Here is a 23,838-nt window from a genome sequence, read left to right as displayed (position 1 = left end):
TCTAAACAGTTTTTTTAATTTTCTTAACACAATGTTTGTGCAACTATATCATAAAATTAGTAGAAAAAAACTAATTAATTCATATTCATCCATTGAAACTTATATTTTAAATTTTAGATAACTTATTATCTTAAACAAAACAAAGAATCTTTTTTCACAACCGTTTACGACAACTACACATGAATTTCAACTTGACCACTCACTTTTAATGGATTGTTAATAATAAGAAACTTTGCTTTTCAAAACTGTAAGTTTAGGAAGACACAATTTAAAACAGTTTCAATGACAAGTTAAAGTATTGTACATCTTTTAATCAACAATAGAGTTATATTTTCCGTTGTTTTTTTTTCTAAAATAAGTATAAATTTTTGTCCGAAAAAAAAATGCACTATAAATTTTCGTCGAGTAATTGTCAGTTTTATTTTACAAAAGTGTTATAGCAAATATAAAAAAAAACGTTTAAATTTTTATTATAGTTTATTAAAATTGTGCTACTTTTTCTGTTCTATTTAATAACTAATTGTGTTGAAATATCTAACTACTATTTATTGTAATTAATACAGACTAAATACCTTCGATTTTTCGAGTCAATTACTTGAATAAATAATTAACGATAACCTTAATTCTCTATTAATTCTGAGAGTTAGAAGTTTTTGATTTAGTAGCACAGTTAATGGAGGTTTTAAGCAATTGTACGCCTAACAGTTTAATTAAATTATATAGGTACAAAATCTAATTTCTTCAATGAAACAAACATAAGCTACTATTAGTTTTAAAACTTAAAATAAAGTTTACTCTACTTGTTCTGAATACACAAACAATTTATTTAAAATTGAATATTGCTACAAAAATAGCTTAGTCTTTTTCATGACACTTGAAGGTTAAATGCGGTTTTCGTTTGGTATTTAAAGCAAAAATTATTAAGTAAATCAAAACTATATAAAAATAAGTACTAACATAAGGTGTTTTTATTAAAAATAAGGATAAAATGTTACTATATTAAAACTTTATTATCTAAATGTTTATTATAAATTCCTCGTAGGATCTATAGCTTTTAAAGAAATTTTCTATGAAATGCTGAGATTTTTCTTTATCGATCGATGTGACAGTAATTTGAGAATTTTTTTGTTGAAATATTTGCTTTAAATTAAACCTAAGTAAAGATAGAAATTAAATTTTACTCATTTTGAAAAATATACGATGGTTAACAAGTTTTTCCGATATAATTTAAGAAAATATTTTGACAAATGAAACGATTAAAAGTATAACATATTGGTAAGCTATTACTCATAAAAACATTCTTAAAACTTTAATTTATTTTTTCACTGATCTAATACTGATTCTAATTAAATAGAATCCCAACTTTTGGATCCATAGTTTAATAAATAGCTATTAAATAAACGACTTTAACTGTTGTATTAAACTAAAAAGTTTGTAAACAATATCTAAACCAATTAAAATATTTAATAAAATAAAGTAAATTTAGATTAAATTATTAACGAAATATTTAAGATAAATATCTGACAAAAATTATCTATAAAAACTCAAATGTTACATATTTTTAATGAGAAATCTTAAAAAGAACAAAATGTATATTGTTTATATAAAATTCTATTCTCAGAATAATATATTTATATTAACAATATTCTAGTATTTTTGTTAAACTCAACTACGAAGTACATCATAAAAATCAACATAAATTTTAACTGTAAGATACTTTTTAATAAGTCACTATTAAATTAAAAAAAGTATACTTTTTACACTTGAGTAAAAACTAAGCTTTTTGACTTTGATTAGCAGATTTATGAGAAAAAAAAAATTGTTAAATTTGAACGCCTAATTTAGAACATACTTTAATAGTAAAACTTTTATGATTTAAAAATATTGATAAAAAAATATGTAGTATTTATGCAAAGTACAAAAAAGCAGTTTTGTGTTTTATTGCATCAAAATCATAATCAGAAATAAAAATATATTTAAAAAATAAGTAAAATTAATTTTGAAGGCATTTTTGTTGAAATATCATTCCACTCTTAAAATCTTCTTTGTACTTTTTCAGTTTACTAAAATTGTTAATAAAATTTCAGAAAACTGTGTATAGTAATAAAATATAAGCAAAAGTATAGTTTTGCTTTCTTTAGCAATAAAATTAGATACAACTAGAAAAACTAAATTGAGATAAAATATAAAAACTGTTTGAATTTCTTATTTCCATTAAATAAGTAAAAATTATTTAAAAAGTAAACTAATTAAAAACTGTTTTGACTTATTTAGTTCTTTATTATTTCAATATACATTGTAAAATAGAAACTATAACTTGTATTCATTAAATGTTTAAATTGTAAAATATTTATTGATAATACAAAATTAAATAAGTTTCTATAGTTATATTTCACTTACTCATGGTCAATGTTACTGTCAGGAATAAAAGATAATGCTTTATTGAAAAGAGACCTATAAAAAAATTAAATAATAAAACTTTTGAAACATATTGAATTTATTTGAATAAATGTTATATTCCGACTAGATTTTTAATATATAACCATATAATTCTGAGATAGATAGTCTTTAAAAACACTATACTAATTTAACAAAAATAAAACTTTACTGCAAAGTTTCATCAAAAAGTTAAGCTTATTTTAATTAAACAAAAAAGTTTATAGTACCACTTATAAAGTATTAACACTGGTGATTTTTATCAATACCTACGATTTATTTATAATGGTTTTCACAAAAGTTTTTATTATTGCTATAACTTAATTTTTACTTATTACTTTTCTGTAAAAAAAAGAAACATCAACGCTTTTTCATAATGGGTTAAAATTATTTCTTTAAAGGTATATTGAAAAACTGAGCAGTAAAATATAATAAATATTGTAGAGTACATTTTAATTTGCAAATGACACTTTCGTATTTAGATAAACCTTCCTAACATGTACAAAATCGAACTTGAGATAAAAACTACACTAAACTCTATAGATCTAGATAAGGGTTTTCCAAAATGGGTGATGGCAGAAGTTTATTATCAGGTTTAATAGGCAAGGAGACGATATATAAAATGGGTGGCGGTTATTTTTAAATTTCAGCCAAGTAGAACTTTATTTAAGAAAATAAACTTGAAAAACCTCAAAGAGAGAGAACTTGATTTTGTAATATAAAAAATTACAGACACAAACTTTTATTTCAACAAAAAGTAAAACTTGAACTACTTGGAACCTGGATTGGTCGTTTTAGTAATATTATAGTTAGATTTTGTCATTAATTTTGTTATTTCATGTCAAGGATTAGGAGTCTCGTTAATTTTAGCTGTTAATTGTGTGAAATATTGTTTAAAAAAAATAAGAACCAATAAATTAAAAAATACATGTTTTGAGAGTATTTTCTACCTGGACTCATCATTTGAGTAAGCGCTTATATCAAACAATTGTTATTTATACAGTAAACTACAGCTTAAGTACGCACTTTTTTGGTACGCATCACGCCTTAAGTACGCACTTATCAAGAAAGGTAGAATGTCAAACCTACTGAGTTAGCCTAAGACTTTCACAAATTTTAAACTAGGGTAAGTAATCCTTAGTAGTCTAAGTGGCATGAAATTGTGACAGTCCTATTATTAAACGTTAATAAACTAAATACTTATGTAGTGGTTGCAGAAAAGTGAAAAGAATAATGATATTTGAGCTGTAATGCTAACAAATAAATAAATCTACATGACAAAACTAAAAACCTACAAATACAACATAGTTAAGTCATAACTTAATTTAGATGTACACACATTGATGTTTTCAAAATGTTTGGTAAACATAATGTAGTTTGGTACTTTACCTATAACAAAACAAAATATGGCTTAATATTCTTTTCTATACCATTGACTGACATTGACTTTCTATTTTAATGGTATGTATTAATTATGTAGAAACGTTTTATAGACAAAATAAACCATTTTAAAATCTAATGAAAAGTTTTGCAGATTAGAATTATGTATTAAATGTTATTTAAAATAAAAAGACTTGTTTATTTGGTTTAATTACTTAATGGCTAGTTGTAAGAAAGAAAACAAACAACTTGAGTTCATATTATACTATGTCTTCAAAAAGTACGCACTACCCATGCTAAGTACGCACTTTTTGGTCGGGTTCAATTTGCGTACTTAAGCGGTAGTGTACTGTAAATTACTAAGTGAAACATTGATTTACGTATAAATATAGAATCAATAAACTTGTTATTAAATAATGTATAAAAATTAGTACCTGGACTCATCATTGGAGTAAGCGCTCAAGCACTCCATCAGACTTTCCACATCGACTTTCGCCTGAAGGGCGCCACCTCGCGGATTGAAGTTACCGTCCACTATTTCCATCTGGCGGCAAATTTCTTCCGCAAGGTGGCGCGTCGCCTCGGTGAGCACCGAAGTAATCAGGTTGGGAGCAATACTGAATACCTGATAAAAAGTAAATAAAAAGACGTTAGAAAAAAATACGTTGCTGAATACATTTGGATTAAAAAACCTAAATATATAAATACGAAATAAAACATTTCATACAAAATATTTATTAAAAATTAAGGTGCTGAACACCTAAAAAAAACAGTTAATCTATAAATTGTTAAGTATTTAAGTAAAAAATATTAAAAACAAACAACAGCATATTAAGCTTAAAACAGTGACACAAAACACCTAGTGATTAAAAAAATATATAAATACTGACGTTAATAATATTTGCTATTAACAATTGTTTATTATTTATTATTATGTTTAAACTTTCTGGACTTAATCAAATTTTTATTGAAAGTTTTATAAAACTTATTCGGCAACAACCTTAGAATAAAAACAATACTTAATTTTATTTAGCCTGTTAAACATTTAATTAAGATTTTACTTTAGCCTCAAAACTTTATTACTTAAATTGTAATATATGTCAAATTAACCTCTGCATGTATTGAAATTATTTTCATCAGTGAAAATTTTATGTAAGGCCGAACACCTGCAATGAAAACATAAAATTTACTGTTGCTTAAATATTTCAATATTTTATAATATTAATTATAAAAATATTTTATTATTGAAGAAATTTTCTATAAAGTTGTAGATCTGCCTAAAAAAATTCCGAAAATAAATAACAAATAGTTGTGATGTTAAAACAAAGTCAATCAAAATTTAACTAAAAATGTAGTTCAAATTTGGCGTTTTTTAAATAGTTAATTTGAAAAGTATATCTAATATAGTAGAATGAAACTTTTTAATTTTTTTAATTTACCGAAAAAAAACCGTTACAGGAAAAACGTAACAAGTAATTTAATTATCTTTAACCAATCAAAAACTTGAAAATAACATTACTTAACTTCAGAAATATGTGATATTGAAATTATCATCATTATTGTAATTTCAACCTACCTTCAACGTGGGAGCAATCTTCCCAGGTAAATTCTCCTTCGTACATTTTATTTTCAATCACCGATGCTAAGGGTTCTATTTTGATGTCACAATAAGAAGTGAACAGCTTTTCACGTGACGTCATAATTGAACTTTCTACTGCCTGAGTGGTTACTTTTTCAATTAGTTAGATTTTAATATTTAACACAAATTTAAAATAACTAAAATATATATTTAAAGTAAAAAATATTTTTAGTAATAATAATAATAAAAGGGTAGTACTTTATTCAATTTAAAAATAATTCAAGAAGTTTCAAGAAATTTTTATAAAATACATTTATTGAAAATCTTTTGTTTTGTATTATTTTTTTTCAAGTTAAACATTGAAAAATTTTATTTACACAAAATTACAAGCGAAAATAATTGTTAACTGATAAAAACCATAATAAAGTTATCTTTAGTAAAGAAAAAAACTAACTAACTGTAATTATTTGTACTGAATTAAATACACAAAAATTCTATACATAAACAAGTTGCAAATACTCTCAAAAATCATAATATAGTTATTTGAAATAACAAACTTAACTTATAAACAAACTAGCATTAGTTATTTGTTCCATGTTTGAGAGTTTGTACTTGTTAATTTTGCTCATCAAGTTGGGCACGATCAACTTGTTCCAGTGATCCAGATTGTTCAGAGATATTACAAGGTGCCTCGACATCTTATTTGCGTGAATCTAGACAAACAAATTGTGAAGATTTTATCTAAAGTTTAAATAGTCTTTCATACAATGATGAAGTCCAAGTATTAATCTGCAAGCAGAGATTTTTTAATTTGTACGTTTAAATTTTGCAGCTAAAAAGTTATACTTTTTTAAGTGGTTTGAACTAATTTGTTTAATTAAAACTAAAAAGAGAGCATTAAAAAAGCTTGAAATCATTAAAATAAACATTAATTCACAAAATTTATTAGATAAAACAAAACAGAAGTGCAGTCGACTGTTATGATTTAGTTTTTTATCAGATCATAAATGGTTAAAGGCCCATTTATAATTACATTAAAAGTTTGGAAATAATAAGTTGAAGGTTCCTAAGTGTAGAAGTACTAAGCCATAGTTGATTGAAGCTATAAAAAAATAGAAGTTTCTAAATAACTAAACTTACAAAAAAAATTTTTGTGCAAATGCTGATTTATAAATTAATGCAACAAGATATGTAAAATATCGACTTAATAAATGATAAACACAAACATAGAGCAAAATACTGATCTTAACAAACAACATATTTAGCATTTTATACGCTTTATTGATATAAATTTCATATACATTAGCAAAAAGTTTATTAAATTAAACTTACAAAACTATCATCCTTTTTAACTGAAGAAAAGCAAGCTTTTTCAATTGTTTCTGCAAAGCTCTGTAAAAAGAAATGTTAATACACAAGTAATGTTTTATCAAAAGGTCAATAAAAGATAAAAACTGTGTAACCTGTTTATATCTAATAGCTATTAAATAATGCAAATATTGTTAAACACTATAACTACTTTTTAAAGAAAAATTTATAGCTAAAAATAATTTTTTAACAGGGTTCGTGCGCGAAGTTTTTTTCATTTAGCCTGACTGAGACCAACTTAGCCCGACATTTTTTCAAAGTAAGGAAAACCCCCTTTAGAAGTCATTTAAAATATTGGGGTGTCTCAATTAGTACTATTGTAGTCTCCTACTTCAACCAGCTTTATCTCAAAAATATTTTGAGCTTTAAAAATCTGCAAAAAGCAATCCATAGCCTAGTTACAACTCAATAAAATAAGACTAAATTATAAAAAATGTGATTGATCTCCTTTATGCCCTTAACATAACAAATTCAGTGATAAGTGTTATATCTAACCTATTACTAGTGTAAAAATTCAAAATGTATTACTAAACACAATTGTTCAATTTAATTAAGCACTAAGTAAAAACATTATAACCAGAAGATTTATAATAAAACAACGTGCATTGTCATGTTTTATTAAAATTTAAAATTAAACGCTTACCTGAGTATTAAAATAAGTAAAAAATGTGTATTATAGTATTTTGACTAATACTTAAAATTGATACACAACTATTAAACTCTAAATAAATACAGCGATTGTTGATGTCGTATCAGATTTAAAAAGCTTACACTTAAATTAAAAAAAAAATCTTTAATAGTTTGTTCTTGTAAAGAAAATTGAATTGTACCTAAAATTTGTACTCCCACAAAACTTAGTACTTATATCTTGAAGCTAAGTTTTATTGTTGTGAATATCTCTAATAACTATAAACAAACAGTAAAATATATGAATAAACTGCTAAGAGTTTTAATCTAAAAAGTATTTGGTATAAAGCCTTTAAATTAGAAATTAAAACAGTTCAACCAACTAAGCTGTGAAAAACATAGCTGATGTAAACAAATTCAAACAAACAGCTAAGTTGTTGAACTAAACTGTAATGTTTAAACTGTATTTCTTTAGGAATTTTCATAATTATGACGTATATAATCTACTCAAAAGAAAATAATGAAGATTCTTAGTAATTTTTTAGAGATTCAACAAAAGGTTCTAAGCATTGATTTTTACAAATACTGACTGATTTTGTCTTTAATAACTAAAGCTTTATTTAGAAATAAATTCACATGTCAATTTGATCTAAAAAAGATTTCTCAATTTTTTTTAATCAAAAATTTTCAAGCATTTGAACTGAGAAAAAATGATATTCTCAAATTTTTAAATAAAAAAACTGATTTAGCATGACGTTTTTCAAATTTTTTCAAAAAAACTGATTTAGCCTGACTTAGCCTGACGCGCACGAACCCTGCTTTAAGTTGAATACTAAAAACCGAAATAACTTCGAAAAGGTGTTTTTAAAATTAATTTAAAAAAATGTTTTTACAAATAGGTGGAATATTAAAGCAGCTAACTTCAAGGTACTCTTTTTACAAATTAAGGATGTTCATTTTTAAATCTTACTAAATACCAAGTTGATATATTCATAATTGATTTGGTTTTTGATAGTTATCAATTATTGTAATCGATAAAAAAATAACTTAAAACTTTTGATCATATATATTTTCATAGATGATCTATTTCTAAACCTTCAAAACTTAAACTATTATTATTCATTTAATATATTTAGCATACAAACTAACACTAAACAGCTGGATGATCAACTGCGGGAAGTTTTGTTTGAACCGATCACTTTGAAATATTTCGTCTTCATTGGGCAGCGAGTTGAAAACATCGCTCATTAGCATAAACATACGGGTCACTATGGACTCGTACATTGAAGGCTGTGATAATAATTAGCATAAACATACGGGTCACTATGGACTCGTACATTGAAGGCTGTGATAATAATTAGCATAAACATACGGGTCACTATTGACTCGTACATTGAAGGCTGTGATAATAATTAGCATAAACATACGGGTCACAATGGACTCGTATATTGAAGGCTGTGATAGTAAATACAATAACAAAAGTATCAGAACTATCAATTGGTACAAAAAACTAGCAACAAACAAGATTAGATAAACAAATTTTGTAAATAAGCATGGTTACGCGAATTACTATTAGTTCGTACATTGATATCTGTAATCATGTATAATAGTAATAGTAACAGGTATTCTATTTGAAAACAAATTTAATTATAAATGAAAAAAATGGTTTAGCGGACTTATAACTAAAGTATTTATAAATTAACATTTATAGAAAAAGTTTAATGGATCTATAATTGTATATAAATGTATAAAATTTATGTTTTACTCCAATTGATTAAATTTACAGGTTGTGATTTAGAAAATACAAACCAATTGAGTAACGCCACCGTTTTCTAGTTCCCAATTTTCTTTGGACTCTAGCTTTGATATTTCTGTTTTAATTAAAAAATATTTTTAATGAAACAATACCGAACTCTTTACAGTCAATTACTAAGACTTTCGTAAGTTGTTAGCAAAAGCTGTAAATTTTTCAACCCAATATAATGATTAGTAACTTTAAGTATTTAAATTAAATAAAACAACCTAACAACTGTTAGTTATTAGAATGTAAAATACTTTATGTAAGAAAAGTTCAGAACACTTATACTTATCAAAAGTATAAGATTTTAACGAACTTATAAAATAAACCACTTTTTATCTTTAATTTTAGTAGACTTCAGACTTGTTTGTTATAAAGAGTCTTTTTTAATAAAAAAAGTAAAATTAAAAACAATATTTAAAGTACACGTTTTTTACTACTTAGTAATTATTTAATATTCTTTTTTTCATTGATATTGATTATCAACACCTAGTGTTATTAAAACATAAAAAAACACATTACCAACTTGTTCGTTTCCAAACCTTGTGTGGTCTTTTTAAGCGATGTTTGCAAACATAATAATTAAAAACAATGATATTTAAATAAAGAAAACGTACCTTCTTCAAATTTTTAAAACACAAACACTGTGCAGTCTCATAAAGAAAATTTTGTAAACTCAATAACTTTATATTTAATAAAAATAAAAACAAATTTAAACTTTGCGTAGTTTCATTGAGGAATGTTTGCAAACACAAAAGTTAAAAATAATAATTAAAGTTTTTAAATAGCTAATAATAATAAAATCGATTCAAACCTTGTGTAGTTTCATTGAAGAACGTTTGCAAACAGAATTAAAAATAATTAAAAAAAAAAATTAAGTAATAAATAAAAACAAACACAAACCTTGCGTAGTCTCATTGAGGAATGTTTGCAAACACAAAACTCTGGCGTCTTGTATGAATGTCTTCAGAGGATCCAGCAATCCCATCGGAAGATTCAATGTGAACAAATTTTGTTGCGTCTCTCTGAAAATATTTTCTTAAATTATTTTTTTTAACTATTCGAAAATTTCCCTAACAAATTGGGGTTGGACCAAAGCAACTAAACTAAACTTGCAATTATAATTTGGATATTTTTTGTTGAGTTTCATTAAAATTAATATTTTCTAAACTACATTGGTGTTAAAAACCAGGTACGCCAACTGTTCAAATAACTTATTTATAATAAACTATTAACTCAATTTTTGAAGCAACTTTTTATAAACAATAACAAAAAACAAAATTCAAAATATTTTTTGAAATAATCAGAAATTTTAACTTCCATCGTACCTGCAAGATCTGATGCAGTCTGACAGTGCGGAAGCGTTGAGGTGACTGATATGCGGCCACACTCCGAATTTCTCCCCAAAATCTTCATCTAACGAGTGGGGAATGAAGACTGACCTCAGAAAGTTCACCAGCTGGATCATCGTGTCTCCGAACAAACTCTATGAATTTGTTAGTATCATTCAACAGGACATAAAATACTACTTCCAGTTACGGCTTTTGATTTAATTTAAAAAGCAGTACAACAAATTTATGAATACCATACTTATCATTATTTATAAGTGTTATTTCAGTATGATTAATGGTTGTTATATTTTAAATACTTTGACTCACTGAACTAGTATGTATCATAATTAAATTAATTACTTCATATTTACACTAAATTAAAATTCTAAGCACTGAACGTGCTAGTTCTTAGCTTTCAATTAAAAGTTGCATGACTAATTTTTATATAAACAAAGATTTCGAAGGGATATTTTCAGTAAGACTAATTGTTAGAAACTAAACATGTTGACTTGCTAAATTAGATATAAACAAATTACTAACTTCACTTAAGATTCAAACTTTCATACAAAAGTTTACTCAGGAAAGTTATCTAAATGTTAAGGAGCATTAGTAATACTTTTATAAAACATAATTAAAAAACCTTATATATGAACAAAACAAACGCATAAAAAGACATGTTATTATAAACACTTAATCATACAAATATTTACTTTCATTTCTCTTGTGTGCCTGGAAGCGAAGCTCTTCAGTTTTTCAACCTGAGCGCTTTTCTCCCCAGTTTCGCTGAGGATCGCCCCGCTTGAGTACTGTTGCCATAGCAACCAGTGTTCAGGTAGCTGGGTGCAAGCTATCTCCCCCAATTCCTGGTTAAAATGTAATTTAGTCACTAATTTCGTTCTCACTTTGTTTTTAATAAAGATCATTTTTAAGTAAGAACTCTAAAATGTTAATAAATAAAGTATTACATTAAACTAAGATCCTTGTTTAAAAAAACTAATTTTACTGACTGTGGTGATATTTAGACTTGTTGTTAACAACTTGTTATTTATGTATATAAGCTTTTTACTATTCGGTATGCACAGTTTTCTTTTATTTTGATTTAGGAGCTACTCATTTTGAGTAATAACTTTTTTTAATGAGCTAATTCCTATAAGTTTAATGTATTTATTTAAAAAAAAACTTTTTATGTTTTTTATTTTCATCATATAAATTAGTTCAACGCATTTCAAAAAATGAGTACATTTTAACACTCTTTGATTTATTTTTGTTTAAGTTTAAATCAAGCCTCAAAGCAAGCGTTTTAATTAACTCAAAAATAAAATTTATAGTCAAACTATTGCTTTTACAATTCTACAACTTATGCAAAATATATTAAAAACAAAGCTTACAGAATAGTAAGCAGCACAGATGTTTATGTATTTTTCTTTGTCTTCTTCTTTACTACTTATACCTTTTGTCATAGCTGTTGAAAAAATACATATAGTTAAATCAATCCAAATCTTTTATTTTTAAATTTATATATTTTTATCTTTTCTAAAAGAACAAAATACTATTTAATCTCAAACACATCAATTAGCTTCACAAGTAATATTACATTTCAGTAAAGTTTACACTCAAACTGAAACTAGTTTGAAAAAAAAAAGTAGGGAGTCATTAAACTTGTATTTAAGACTTACAAAAAAGGGTATTGAATAAATAATTATCAAATACTATCTTTAATTCCAGACCATTTTTATGGAAAATAAAGCAAAATAATCGTGTTTTATTCATTACGAAGAAAATACTTCATTTATAAAATTTATAAACTGTATTCCTTACAAAAATTTAAAATTATAATGCAAGGATAGCTAAAAATGAGCATTTTGATATTAATATGTTATGAAAAAGTAACTTAGTAAAAAATAAAAATTCTTAATAAAATTATTTCTTGTAACAATTTGCTAATTAAATGTATAAACTGAACTTTGTCTGAGTATTTTTGCACGATAGGTTCCTTATGTGAGGACAAAACTAAAACGAAGACTAAACAAAAATCTATTTGTAGGACATGTCCTGCATTATTTAGGAAAAATTGTAGTAACAAACTTTTTTTTTAATTAAAAATAAAATTTATGACCAAAAAAAAAATTTTTTTAATTCTGTACGAAATATTTTCTAAATATTGGAAGAAGCTTTTCCTTGGGTATTTATCTCAAACAAACATAAGAGAGATCGATTTCAATGAGTTGTACTTGTTCATTGTTTTCTTACTATAAGGAACCTTTTGTATTCTGTGACTTTAACTAGTTATATCTCAAAAATAATTTTAAATATTAAAGAGCTTTGAAAACCAACTTGCAATTTATTTAGACTCTAAAAAATATCAAGTTGTAAAAAAGTGACTTATCATGACCTTAAAATGAGCAAAACAACAAATATCTTTGCAACTAGTATTTATCATAAACAAACCGATATATCTATTGTAAATAAACCAATATATTTATCTTTGCAACTAGTATTTATCATAAACAAACCAATATATTTATCTTTGCAATTAGTATTTATAATAAACAAACCAATATATCTATCATAAACAAACCAATATATTTATCTTTGCAACTAGTATTTATAATAATCAAACCAATATATTTGTAACAAACTAACCAATATATTTATCTTTGCAACTAGTATTTATGATAAATATACCAATATATTTGTAATAAACTAACCAATATATTTATCTTTGCAATTAGTCAGTTCTTTTTGAATCCACACGTGCTGATTGTGCAGGGTCTGCCACGCGGGGTCGCTGTTTGTACCCTCTTCCAACGTAATCAAGTACCTTTAAATAAAATAATAAGAAAACCATATGATTAAAACTGTGCGTTTCAATAAATTTTCATATATTAGCTAACCAGTACCTTCAATTAAATTTATAATAAAATTAAAAAAGGAATTTTTTTTTAACTATTTTTATTTGAGAGATACCTTTAAATACATCATAAAAAAAAAACATATCTTTCTACTTAAATCATATTATTTTAAACAAAGTATTTATATATGTTTAAAATAAAAATTTTTGTTATATTTGAAAATATTTAACCTTACTATTTACTATTATAAATTTGTTTGTAAAAACTAATTTCATTTAGAGTTTTGTTTTTTAATTCATGTTTTTAACTTATATAAAATTTAGAATGACTTTTTACATCCGCAGTTAGCTGTATAACTTTTTTAAAACTTTAATATAATACATAATATAATAATATAATGTATACGTTAAGTCCTAAAGTATTTAACTTATATATTGTATTACTTTTGTCATCAAAAAACTAAAACTTTATTTTAAAGAAATTAAATGATGTTTCGATTTAAATTTATAAAACTACCATTACTTGTCAAATGTACAGCTACTACAACTAATTATTCTTTAACCTTCATTTAAAGTTTTAACAACTACAAAAATATATTTCATAACTGTACTCAATCAATGTTATCAATCTTGTCAGAGCAAGTGACTTATTATATTCAAAATCAGTTTACTACTGTAACTAACTATTGTTATTGTAGAATACTTGAACTGTAGCTCACTTTACTATATATCAATCAGGGTTGCCAAATGTTTTTGGCAAATTTTCTACAGGTTTTTAAAAATACAAATTTTTGGGTCTATTTTTAGTTTACAGCTAAGAATAAGGTAAGAAACTGTGTTAGTTAGTATAAAAACATTGGAAAGATACTGTGAAGCTACTTTAAATGTGTTTTATAATAAAAAATGTTGATGATGACAAAAAAAAATTCATCTTTAGGATAGATTTTTTGTTTAATATCGAAATTTTGCTACTTAACATCTCAAAATTGTTAAAAATTCCAGGTTTTTCCAGGTTTTTTTTTTCAAAATATCTCAAATTTAAGGTTTTTCTAGGTTTTCAGGTATTTTGGCAACCATGATCAATTTTCATATTATTTATGTGTATTTATATTTATACTTTTAGTTCTTAATTGTTAAAAAAGTATTTAAAAACAAGGAAATGTTATTCAATTTTTTAATAGAACTACTTTTATCAGGGTTGCCAATCGTTTTTTTCAAAATGTTTCCAGGTTTTCCAAATTTCGTTTCAGGTTTTTAAAAGTACACATTTTTGGGTCTATTTTTATTTTTAAGTTAAAATTAATGTAAAAAACTGTCCTAAACAGAAAAAAAAACATTGAAAAGATACTGTAAAATTACTTTAAATGTGTTTTTTAATAAAAAAAAATCTTTTGATGATGAAAAAAAATCTTATTTATATGATAGATTTTTTGTATCAAATCGAAATTTTACTACTGAAAATGTTTAAATTGTTAAAAGTTCAAGGTTTTTCCAGGTTTCCAAGTAAAGTAGCAACTCTGTTTTATGCGTTATTTTATACAGTTACAACAAATCAAGTTTTAACCAAACCTTGATAATCCAACACAAATGTATAAAATTTTAATCTTTAAAAACTCATTTTTGCTTATTGAATTATTTTATACACAATCATAATAATAATTAGTTTTACCTGATTAGTGTCTTCTGTCTTGACAGAGAGAGTGGTAACTGTTGCACTTCCTCTGTTAATTGGTGTCTGAACGACTCTATCTTTTCTTCAACCACTTTGAAAACTGAAAAGTACGGCTTAGTTAGAAGTTTTTATAGTTTAAACTGTATGTTTATAAGTCTTATTAAAAGTGTAAACGTTTAAGGTCTTACTTATTTGGTAAAAATAATAAAGGGGCGTTAACTTTTTATATAATAAGTACAAGTCTAGTTATGTTTAGTTTTTAATGCAAAACTATAATGGATAAAATTAATTAAACTAAAACAGAAATCACTCTTGTAAATGAATGGAGTTTTGTTTTGAAAATAGAACTTAATTGAAAACCTTTTACTTTTATCAACTATTAGTTCAATAAAGTAAGCAAACTATGAAAAATTTACAAAAAACCAATAAAAATCAAATAAACAAAGTCTAATAAAAATAACTCTGGTAAATAAAAACAAGTATATAACACTTTATTTAACATAGTAGTTAAAAAAAAGTGTTTTAAAACAAACAACAAGTCTTTGAAAATAAATAATTAGTAATAAATTTATATTCCAACCTTTCTGAAAAACGGGCACATCAGTGTGTTGAAACAGCGATTTTGCTTTCTCGTAATCATTAATCACCACACCATACTCACCACGCTGGATATTTTTATTCATTTGCAGTGGTAGGTGGAACAAAAACTGTGGGAAAAAATATTAATATTTGTTTATTTAGCTTGAATTTTTATATTCAAAGTACTTTTTGAAAAATAAGTTTATATACAAAATAAATCAACGGCTTTAAGGAAATGTACAAAATGATAAAAATGTTTAGATTAGTTTCATGAAAACATATCTTTTACTTCACTTACATAGGAGTGAGTGTTCTTTCTTATAGTATATTCTCTATAAAACCGTACAGATATCTATTTTCTTAAAGTTTTTTAATAATTTTACCTTAAATCTTTGTAATACGTTCAGAGTGTTTCTAATTGAATCCGCTCTGTCTTTGCAAGTCAGCACTGTTTTGAACAAGTCGTTCGCATTTTCACTCGATTCTGTTTATTGATATTATTTTGTTGACAAGAGCAAGTTTTTGGCTACTTTTTTAAAAAATGATAGTACATAATAAAATAATTTATTACAAAAAATGTTTGTGTATTATATCAGTTATTTTTGTCAAGTCAACTATTTTCTTATTTAATTGAACTTGAGTTTAACTATTCCAATTGTTTTTTTACGACATAAGATTTCGGAAGTGTTTTTACAAAAAAGTACTGTATTTTTGTATGTAGAAAATATTTTAAATAAACTTCACTATAATTATTTTATCAACTTTTCACACACCAGTCAACAAATGTTCAACTTCATCTGTTATATTTTCTTTTCCTTTCGTCGACAGATCCTCCTGCATTTTGTGGTGGATAGCTGCAAAAGAAACAACAACGTTATCATAATGACTAAAAGACTAACTCTGGGTTAATAAAATAACTTTACCTAGAAGTTAATATAAATTTTATAAAAATTCAAGTTTGATATACGATAAATTTAAAATTTGAAAACACAAAAAAAAAGTATTAGTGTTTTATAAGATTTGTAAAGCTGTAGTAACTTACAAAAGGAGAAGAAGTACTTATTTTTTATATTCCATGATACTTGTTTTTGAAAATACATTTGTAACATGCTAATGATAAACATTAAAAAATATCGAATTTAGCTACACAATTTGGTCATAAAAAACAATAAGTTATCAATTTTTTGTTTTTTTTTTGACAACCAACTATTTAAAAACTAACAGTTTTTTTAAATTAAATATGCAGGGATGTTATGGGTATTATGTCAACTATGACAAGAAAAGTCATCATTCAATAAAATTATTTCAACTCGACGAACACTATTTAAAAACTTCATAAAACAAATTTAATTTAATATGCGGAGATCCAACATGTTATATACATATACTTTTTACAAAATAACCTGACAGAGCGTACTAACTAAATTGCTGCTGACCATAAATTTATCTATTGATTCGTGTTAAGACTAATGATAAAATTCAGTTATTTTGTATTATGTTACACGTTCTTGTGACAAAACAGACCTGACAGAGTGTCGTGAACTTCGAAGAACACGGGCAAACTGTCTTTCACGTGTTGTATCGGAATGTTGTTGGACTGCTTGTTCGCTCTTCTCTTCATGTATGCGTGTCCTTCCTGTTTGAAGTGAATATAAGGATTACAAAACATATAATATTGTAGCAGGAAACCTATAAATTTATCTTAAGAATAAATTTAAGCAAACACATATCAAAATTTATAACTCATAACACAATAATTGACTAATATGTTTTTGTAACCATTAAGACAATAGGGGGGTTAGCCATGTTTTTTACAAGTTGATCTTATTTTATAGAGTTTTACTAGTCTTAAAGTTGCATTTTACCGTTTTAAAAAACTCAAATTAGTTTTTGAGGTTTGACCAGTCAAAGTCGGGTCGCATAATAGGATCACTATGGGAAGGAAAAACTGAAACAGCGAAAAAAGAATATTTTATTTTAAATCTATCTCCTCCTACATTTTTTAAGCAATTTTCTTCAAATTTTTAGAGTCTAACCTTTATACAATAACAAAAAACGTTACTTTAGACTTTGAAAAATTTCAAGTAAAAGTACTTTCTTTCTTTTTTTTTAAGACTTTTTTTGTCATAAACTTTTATCTTTTTTAATTATCAAAATTTATAAGTTACGTTTTTTTCTTATAGTTTAAGAATATTTCCTGAAAATTTGAAGAAGATTGCTTGAAAATGAAAGATGAGATTGATTTTTGGTGATTTTTTAAAATTTCCAAGAAAATTGACCCCAAAAAATTTGCGGTCCACACGGTTGTATCAGAAACTTTTTACAAAAAACAAGATATCTCAAAGTTAAATAATATTTTTGAATTCTATAAAAACTGGCTTGCAGTTTGTACTTTAAGCTTTCATATAAACAGCAAAGGTTTGTATGAAAATTTGTTTTGTAAAGAACATTAATTTTGTTTTTATGTAAATTAATGTTCTTTACAATACAAATTAAATAGTTTAAATAACCTCATTTAGATTGTGACGTAATTATTAGTTGTAACGAATGTATTTTTTTCGTTAGTTAACAACAGTAAATTTTGAATCAGTTATCTTTCCTATTAACGTGAGTTATTTAAATACACATAAATATTCATAATTTATTGCTGATTAAAAAAACTTTAGTTGTGGCTTGTAATTTTTCTACCATTAATAAAAAAAAATAAATAATAATGCTATTACGTGACAAACAGTTAAAAATAAAAAACTATGTAATGTATCAGAGCTCTTATTTTTTTTATCAAATCTAAAAGTTAATATTTTGGGCATTTGAGAATAAATTTTAGTTAAGTTTTCATTCAAATTCATCTACAACAATTTTTAAAATTTGTACGATACTTTACAAAACCGTGACTTAATAAAACACTTTTAGCTCCTGAAAAGCAGTTTATAGTTCCCTTCAAAACGAAACCTTGTTATTTAAAAATAGAAACATGTTGTTACTATTAAGAACAAACCTAACTACCTATTATTTAAAACCTTGTCTTGAAACTTACATTTCAAAAAAATAAAACTACTTTCAGCTACTGAAAGTAGTTTTACCTGTATCAAGCTAATCTGTGATGATTTTAATTTAACTATCTCATCTAGTTACAACCTTCAAAAACATGAAACCTTGAGCATCTTTCTTGATTTTTAACTATTCTATTATATACAATAAACTTTAAATGGGTAGCTGTCAAACTTGCTCGAGCGTACAACTGTGCACTCGTGCAATTTTGTTCTCGTGCAATTTAGTAACCTCGTGCAATTTAGACCCGTTCCCACTTCAAATATGCAAACTAATACCTTGAGCTCCTTTCTTGATCATTATTTTCAACTTTTCTATTTACAATCAACTTCAAATATACAAACTGATACCTTGAGCTTCTGAAACGAGGTCTTCCTGTGTTTCTCCAGCAGAAACCAGGTGGGCACGAAATTTTCGTCGGTGGGATCGAAACTGCTCCTGTTGGGAAACATGTGGGAGAACTTGGAAGGCTCGTCGGGATCTGAAGTGTCTTCGAGGAGGATGCCTGGGATTAATTATGTTTACTACGTGTGAATTTGTAAGAATTTTTTTAGGTAATTGTGTACCATACTATAGTACTTTTTTTTGAAGAAGTTCTGAATAATAACGCTTAAGTTTCTTCAATTTGGACGTCTGGATTGTTATTGTAACAGGGATGCCAATGTTTTTGGCAAGTTTTTACCAGGTTTCTAAAAGTACACATTTTTGGTCTATTTTTAGTTAAGTTAAGTTTTTAGTTAGTTAGTTTAGTAAAGTTAAGTTAAGGCAAGCTACTGTGATAAGTAGTATAAAAACATTGAAAAGATACTGTAAAGCTACTTTAAATGTGTTTTTCAAATAAAAAAAATTTGTCAAATCAAATTTTACTAGTGAACATGTTAAAAATTCCAGGCTTCTCCTAGTTTTTTAGCCTGAATTGACAAAACTCAGGTTTTTCCAGGTTTCTAGTTTATATAACTTTTGGCAACCCTGTTACAAGCACACTGACTTTATATTAAATTTTAAGACGTACGCGTGCGGTTTAACGACTAAAATTTTAAAAACTTTGAAATAAGTTTAAAACTATAAATAAAGAGACAGAAGATATTAATATAGATACTAATTTTTTAGTAAGATGAAAAATAATAAATTTAAATAGTTTATAATAGTGATACCTGGTTAGTGTGTCCTTATATATCGATAACTTTATTTCAAATTTAATGATATAACAAAAACTTTACAAATGAAACAAAACATTTTTTTTTCGTTTATTTGTGTAAACTGTGTTACTAAGAGCAAGCACAAGGGTTACTGTCTTTACACAAGTTTAACACAATAGGCTGAAGACTTACATACAAAAATTAATATTATAATTTTTATAGAAATATACTGAATAAGTCAACTTAGTATGTTGTATACGTGACCAAACTTATAAAAAATTATAATTTAAAAGATTTTTATCTGAAGTCTTTTAGCAAAGGTTAAATAAATTTTTTAAACACCATTAAAAACAACCATGAGAAACTATAACTATCTCGTTAAAACTAAAATAAACAAGATTTTTGTTGTAAGTAAAACCAAAAAACAATAGACCAATATACCAAGAGGGGAGTAGTGATTACTTATTTAAACTTATTTAAAAAAATTATTTTACACTTTATTCAATTTTGTTTAGATAAAATTTAAATATTTTTTTCAAAAAAAATTCAAGTATACAAAGTAAATTAAAAGTTTGTAAAAGTTAAAGTTAGAAGTTCAAAAAACAATGGATCAACATACCAAGAGGATCAGTTCTGGTGTGGCTGTGAGTTTTTTGAGATCTGTCGAGCCGCTTGTCAATGTAGACTGATTCGTCGACCCACGTAAGTGATTCTTCATTTGGACCTATTGATATGTTATTGTAAAAATTATTCAAAATAGTATTTTTTCATTTGTAGCTATAAATTGAGGTTAACTTAGCTACATAAAAATGTTGGTCTACAACAGGGTTTCCCAAACTTTTTTGCTAATGGCCCCCTTTAAAGAGTTTGAAAAAGTAATGGCCCCCTTCTACATATAGATCACTCATAAACTACGATAAAATACACATAAGACCTTTTTTTTTTTTTGCTCTTCATCTGCAACTCAAGAATATCTAGTGTAAGTTTCAAGTTATGGCCTCATGGCCCCCCTGTGGCTCCTTTACTGCTTATGGCCCCCCCTCTTCCCCCTTTGCTGCTCATGGCCCCCTAGGGGGCCACTTGGCCCACTTTGGGAAACCCTGGTCTACAAGCTTATTTTAGGTAATTCAACTAATTTATCTTAAGTTTCATTTTGTTTCTTTAAGTATCATTTGTAGCTCTTCGTTTGGACCTAACACAACAATTATATTTTGGAAACTACTCAAAATTAAAAAAAAAGTCTTTGTATTTATCTTATAAGTTTGTTGACGTATACTCAAATTAAATGAAAAATAAAGACAAAACAATTTAGAACATCAAAGTATAAGAAGCTTGAAACCAGCCTACGAGAACTTTTGTGATTATTATTGAGCTAAACTTAAGTTATATAAAATAGTCAGTATAAAAATAATCAGTAATATTTTTTTTTTAACTTACTGCTTTATCTTAACATATAATTACTATCATTTAGTTAAAAATCATTTTTAAATACGAACAGCAAGTTTTACAGACTTTAAATTTATATATAAGTGCGTATATAAAATTTCAAGAAAAAACACATGGCTAAACAAAAATTTTAAAATACTAATCATTAATAAAATCAGTCATCAAGTACTATAAACTCAGTTATGTGTACTTACAAATACTTAACATGTGATTAAAACTGATTTAACAAAGGAATCAATTTAAGTTGAAAAAAAACTTATTTGAAAAAGATTCAGTTTTATAATTCATTCAGTGGTGAAACTTAGTAATTGTCTGAATTTGTATTAAATAATCATCAATAGTTACAAATGGCTACTACATCTTTAAAAAGTTCAATTTTTTTGATATGCAAAAAATCAACTCACCGACTGGTTTGGCGGCAGTGCTGTTGAACTTGACAGTGGACATTCCCATCCCTCCCGACTTGGTGAACACGACAATGTCACCGGGTCCTGGCGGGCTGAACGAGGTCCTGCACACAATCTTGGACGGGGACATCCACTCGGCCGTCATCGTGCAGTTCTTGCCACAGATGGCAAGATCTGAAAAATTGTTTTTTTATTATATCTGATTGGAAAAGTTGTTAAAATTGCATGATAAGCAGTTTCACACTGTATTCAATTTATTATTCAGCATTCGTTCTCTCTTTCAAGAACTTGAACTTAAATAGATGATATTATTTAGCTATGATCACCAAAGAATTCATATACTGAATATTTATTTGGTACTACATACCTTATCACAAACTGTTAAGTATAGAATGTTATTTAGCAACATTAAAACAAGAAACTTATAGATTTTCATACTAAATCTTCATATGTTGACTGAAAAATCTTATATTAAAGTGGATTGTGTATACATACTACTTGAATAAATAACTTATTGATAATGACATATGAAATTTAAACTACATGCAACTATTTATACTAGTATTGTTAATTAGATAAATGTATCTCTTCTTTTTTCCAAAACTTAAACAAAAGTAGCTAAAATCATTAAGCTATGATCATATAAGGAAGTTTGACACTTAATTCTAAATAACTATTTGTTACTATAACTTTAACTGCTTAATAAATTACCATTTCTTGATATCAAAATACTTTACAGCTGTTATAAGCATACTACTTGAAAAAAAAAGGGTGCTACTAGTCAAAATTTTAATAAACTTTAAAGAGATGTTAGTTATATAATTTTACACAAAAGTTTTTGCAATTCTTAAATTTATAACACTTTATCAAAGGTAAAACTTTAAACATAAACTAAAATATTAAATGCTAATGCTGTAATCATTGTTAAACTAAATTTATTTATATCACAGTGTTTAGTTTTCACATATAACTTTTAAACAAGTGTTTCTTTTTATAACAAGTGGACTTTTTATAGTTGTAAATGAACAAACTTTATTGTTGTTAAGTATTAATTATTTAGTACAAACTAGTATTATTTAAAATTAAAACAAAATAACAATAAGTAATTGAATTTTAAAAACTTAATAAAAAATTATATCATCATAAAAAACAATTACAATTAATTGCAATTTGTAAGTCTGTATGGATGTAACTAGTTTTAAAAATCATTAAAACTAAATAGAACTGGTCTGATCAACCTATGTTTAACTTGAGCTTGTCTCACAGCATTTGAAAATCCAGGCTTCTGCTCTGCAGACTTTTGCCGATGTTTTTATTCATTAAAACTAAGTATTAATATTATCAAAGATACTTCATTGTTGAATTGAGCTATACAGTTAAAATATATGCTAAACCCTTTTTTTTTCAAAAACTACAAATTTAACTGTTTTTTTATTTACTTTTTTTTGCAATTTAACACAACATATTTTTATGAAAAATCTTGTATAATATATCTTAAAAAAAACAATTTAATAAGCAAAAAAAAATTAATTTTACAATTATGTTAAATTTACTATCCTATTTGTAACTAACTCTACCAAACAAGTTTGTAACTGTCAAGCTACAAAGATTTTAAAGAGTACAAAAATTACAGCAGCAATTAAATAAAACTTACTTTGCAGATCAGCTGCTGACTCCCCAAAATTTTCCCCTCTTATGGTCACCCTTGTCCCGGGTGGACCCTCTCTTGGGGAAATCCCTGTTACAACCGGAGCTACTTTAGCTGACATAATTTACATACACAACCTGAAAGAATTAGACTAAAATTTATTTATGCAGACCAACAATTTATCAATAAAACAAAAATATTTTATGGTCAAAAATAGTTTAAGTTAAAGGTGGACAATAATTGGTGGGTTACATAATTTACACACACTATCTGCAACAATTAGACTAAATGTCAATGATGAGACTGACAAAAAGTAGGATTTTTAAAATTTCAAAGTTTAAAACAAAAGTAAAAGCTAAGGGTGGGCATTGTTGTATCTTTCATTATAGTATAAAGCTAAATTAAAGATAAACTTTTAGAATTAAGTTACTGAAAAGATGCTACAACACTAATTCAAATATGATTTAAGTAAACGAAACTTTGAATGATATACATATTTACCTATGCATTTAATCTCAAAGTGCAA

At 25.6% G+C, this 23,838-nt stretch overlaps 1 protein-coding gene across 1 annotated transcript; it reads right to left on the bottom strand.

Moving 5' to 3' along the window:
• Positions 1 to 1,924: 1,924 nt before the first annotated feature.
• On the bottom strand, positions 1,925 to 23,451 carry LOC145837781 (exocyst complex component 2-like). Its single transcript, XM_082945224.1, has 23 exons — positions 23,319 to 23,451; positions 21,662 to 21,838; positions 20,431 to 20,535; positions 19,023 to 19,177; positions 17,146 to 17,257; positions 16,395 to 16,475; positions 16,005 to 16,105; positions 15,623 to 15,749; positions 15,040 to 15,142; positions 13,228 to 13,340; positions 11,908 to 11,981; positions 11,230 to 11,382; positions 10,517 to 10,674; positions 10,092 to 10,213; positions 9,200 to 9,261; positions 8,540 to 8,680; positions 6,728 to 6,787; positions 5,970 to 6,108; positions 5,393 to 5,530; positions 4,927 to 4,982; positions 4,251 to 4,441; positions 2,401 to 2,454; positions 1,925 to 2,063 (listed from the first exon to the last, which is right to left on the bottom strand). The coding sequence occupies exons 1-23, from the start codon at positions 23,431 to 23,433 to the stop codon at positions 1,994 to 1,996; spliced, it is 2,607 nt and encodes an 868-aa protein (XP_082801350.1). The 5' UTR covers positions 23,434 to 23,451; the 3' UTR covers positions 1,925 to 1,993.
• Between the last annotated feature and the right edge of the window lie 387 nt (positions 23,452 to 23,838).

The sequence above is a fragment of the Thalia democratica genome, chromosome 6, assembly GCF_965202585.1.
Source record: "Thalia democratica chromosome 6, ktThaDemo2.hap1.1, whole genome shotgun sequence".
Lineage (NCBI taxonomy): Eukaryota > Metazoa > Chordata > Thaliacea > Salpida > Salpidae > Thalia > Thalia democratica.
This window is presented reverse-complemented; position numbering and strand designations above follow the sequence as displayed.

Excerpts from the sequence above, each read along its gene's own strand:
- LOC145837781 (XM_082945224.1), bottom strand. The coding sequence starts at position 23,433 with ATGTCAGCTAAAGTAGCTCCGGTTGTAACAGGGATTTCCCCAAGAGAG. Across the intron at positions 17,258-19,022 it reads CCTCGTTTCAGAAGCTCAAG|GAAGGACACGCATACATGAA; the intron begins GTATCAGTTTGT and ends CACTTCAAACAG. Across the intron at positions 15,143-15,622 it reads TGTGCCCGTTTTTCAGAAAG|TTTTCAAAGTGGTTGAAGAA; the intron begins GTTGGAATATAA and ends CGTACTTTTCAG.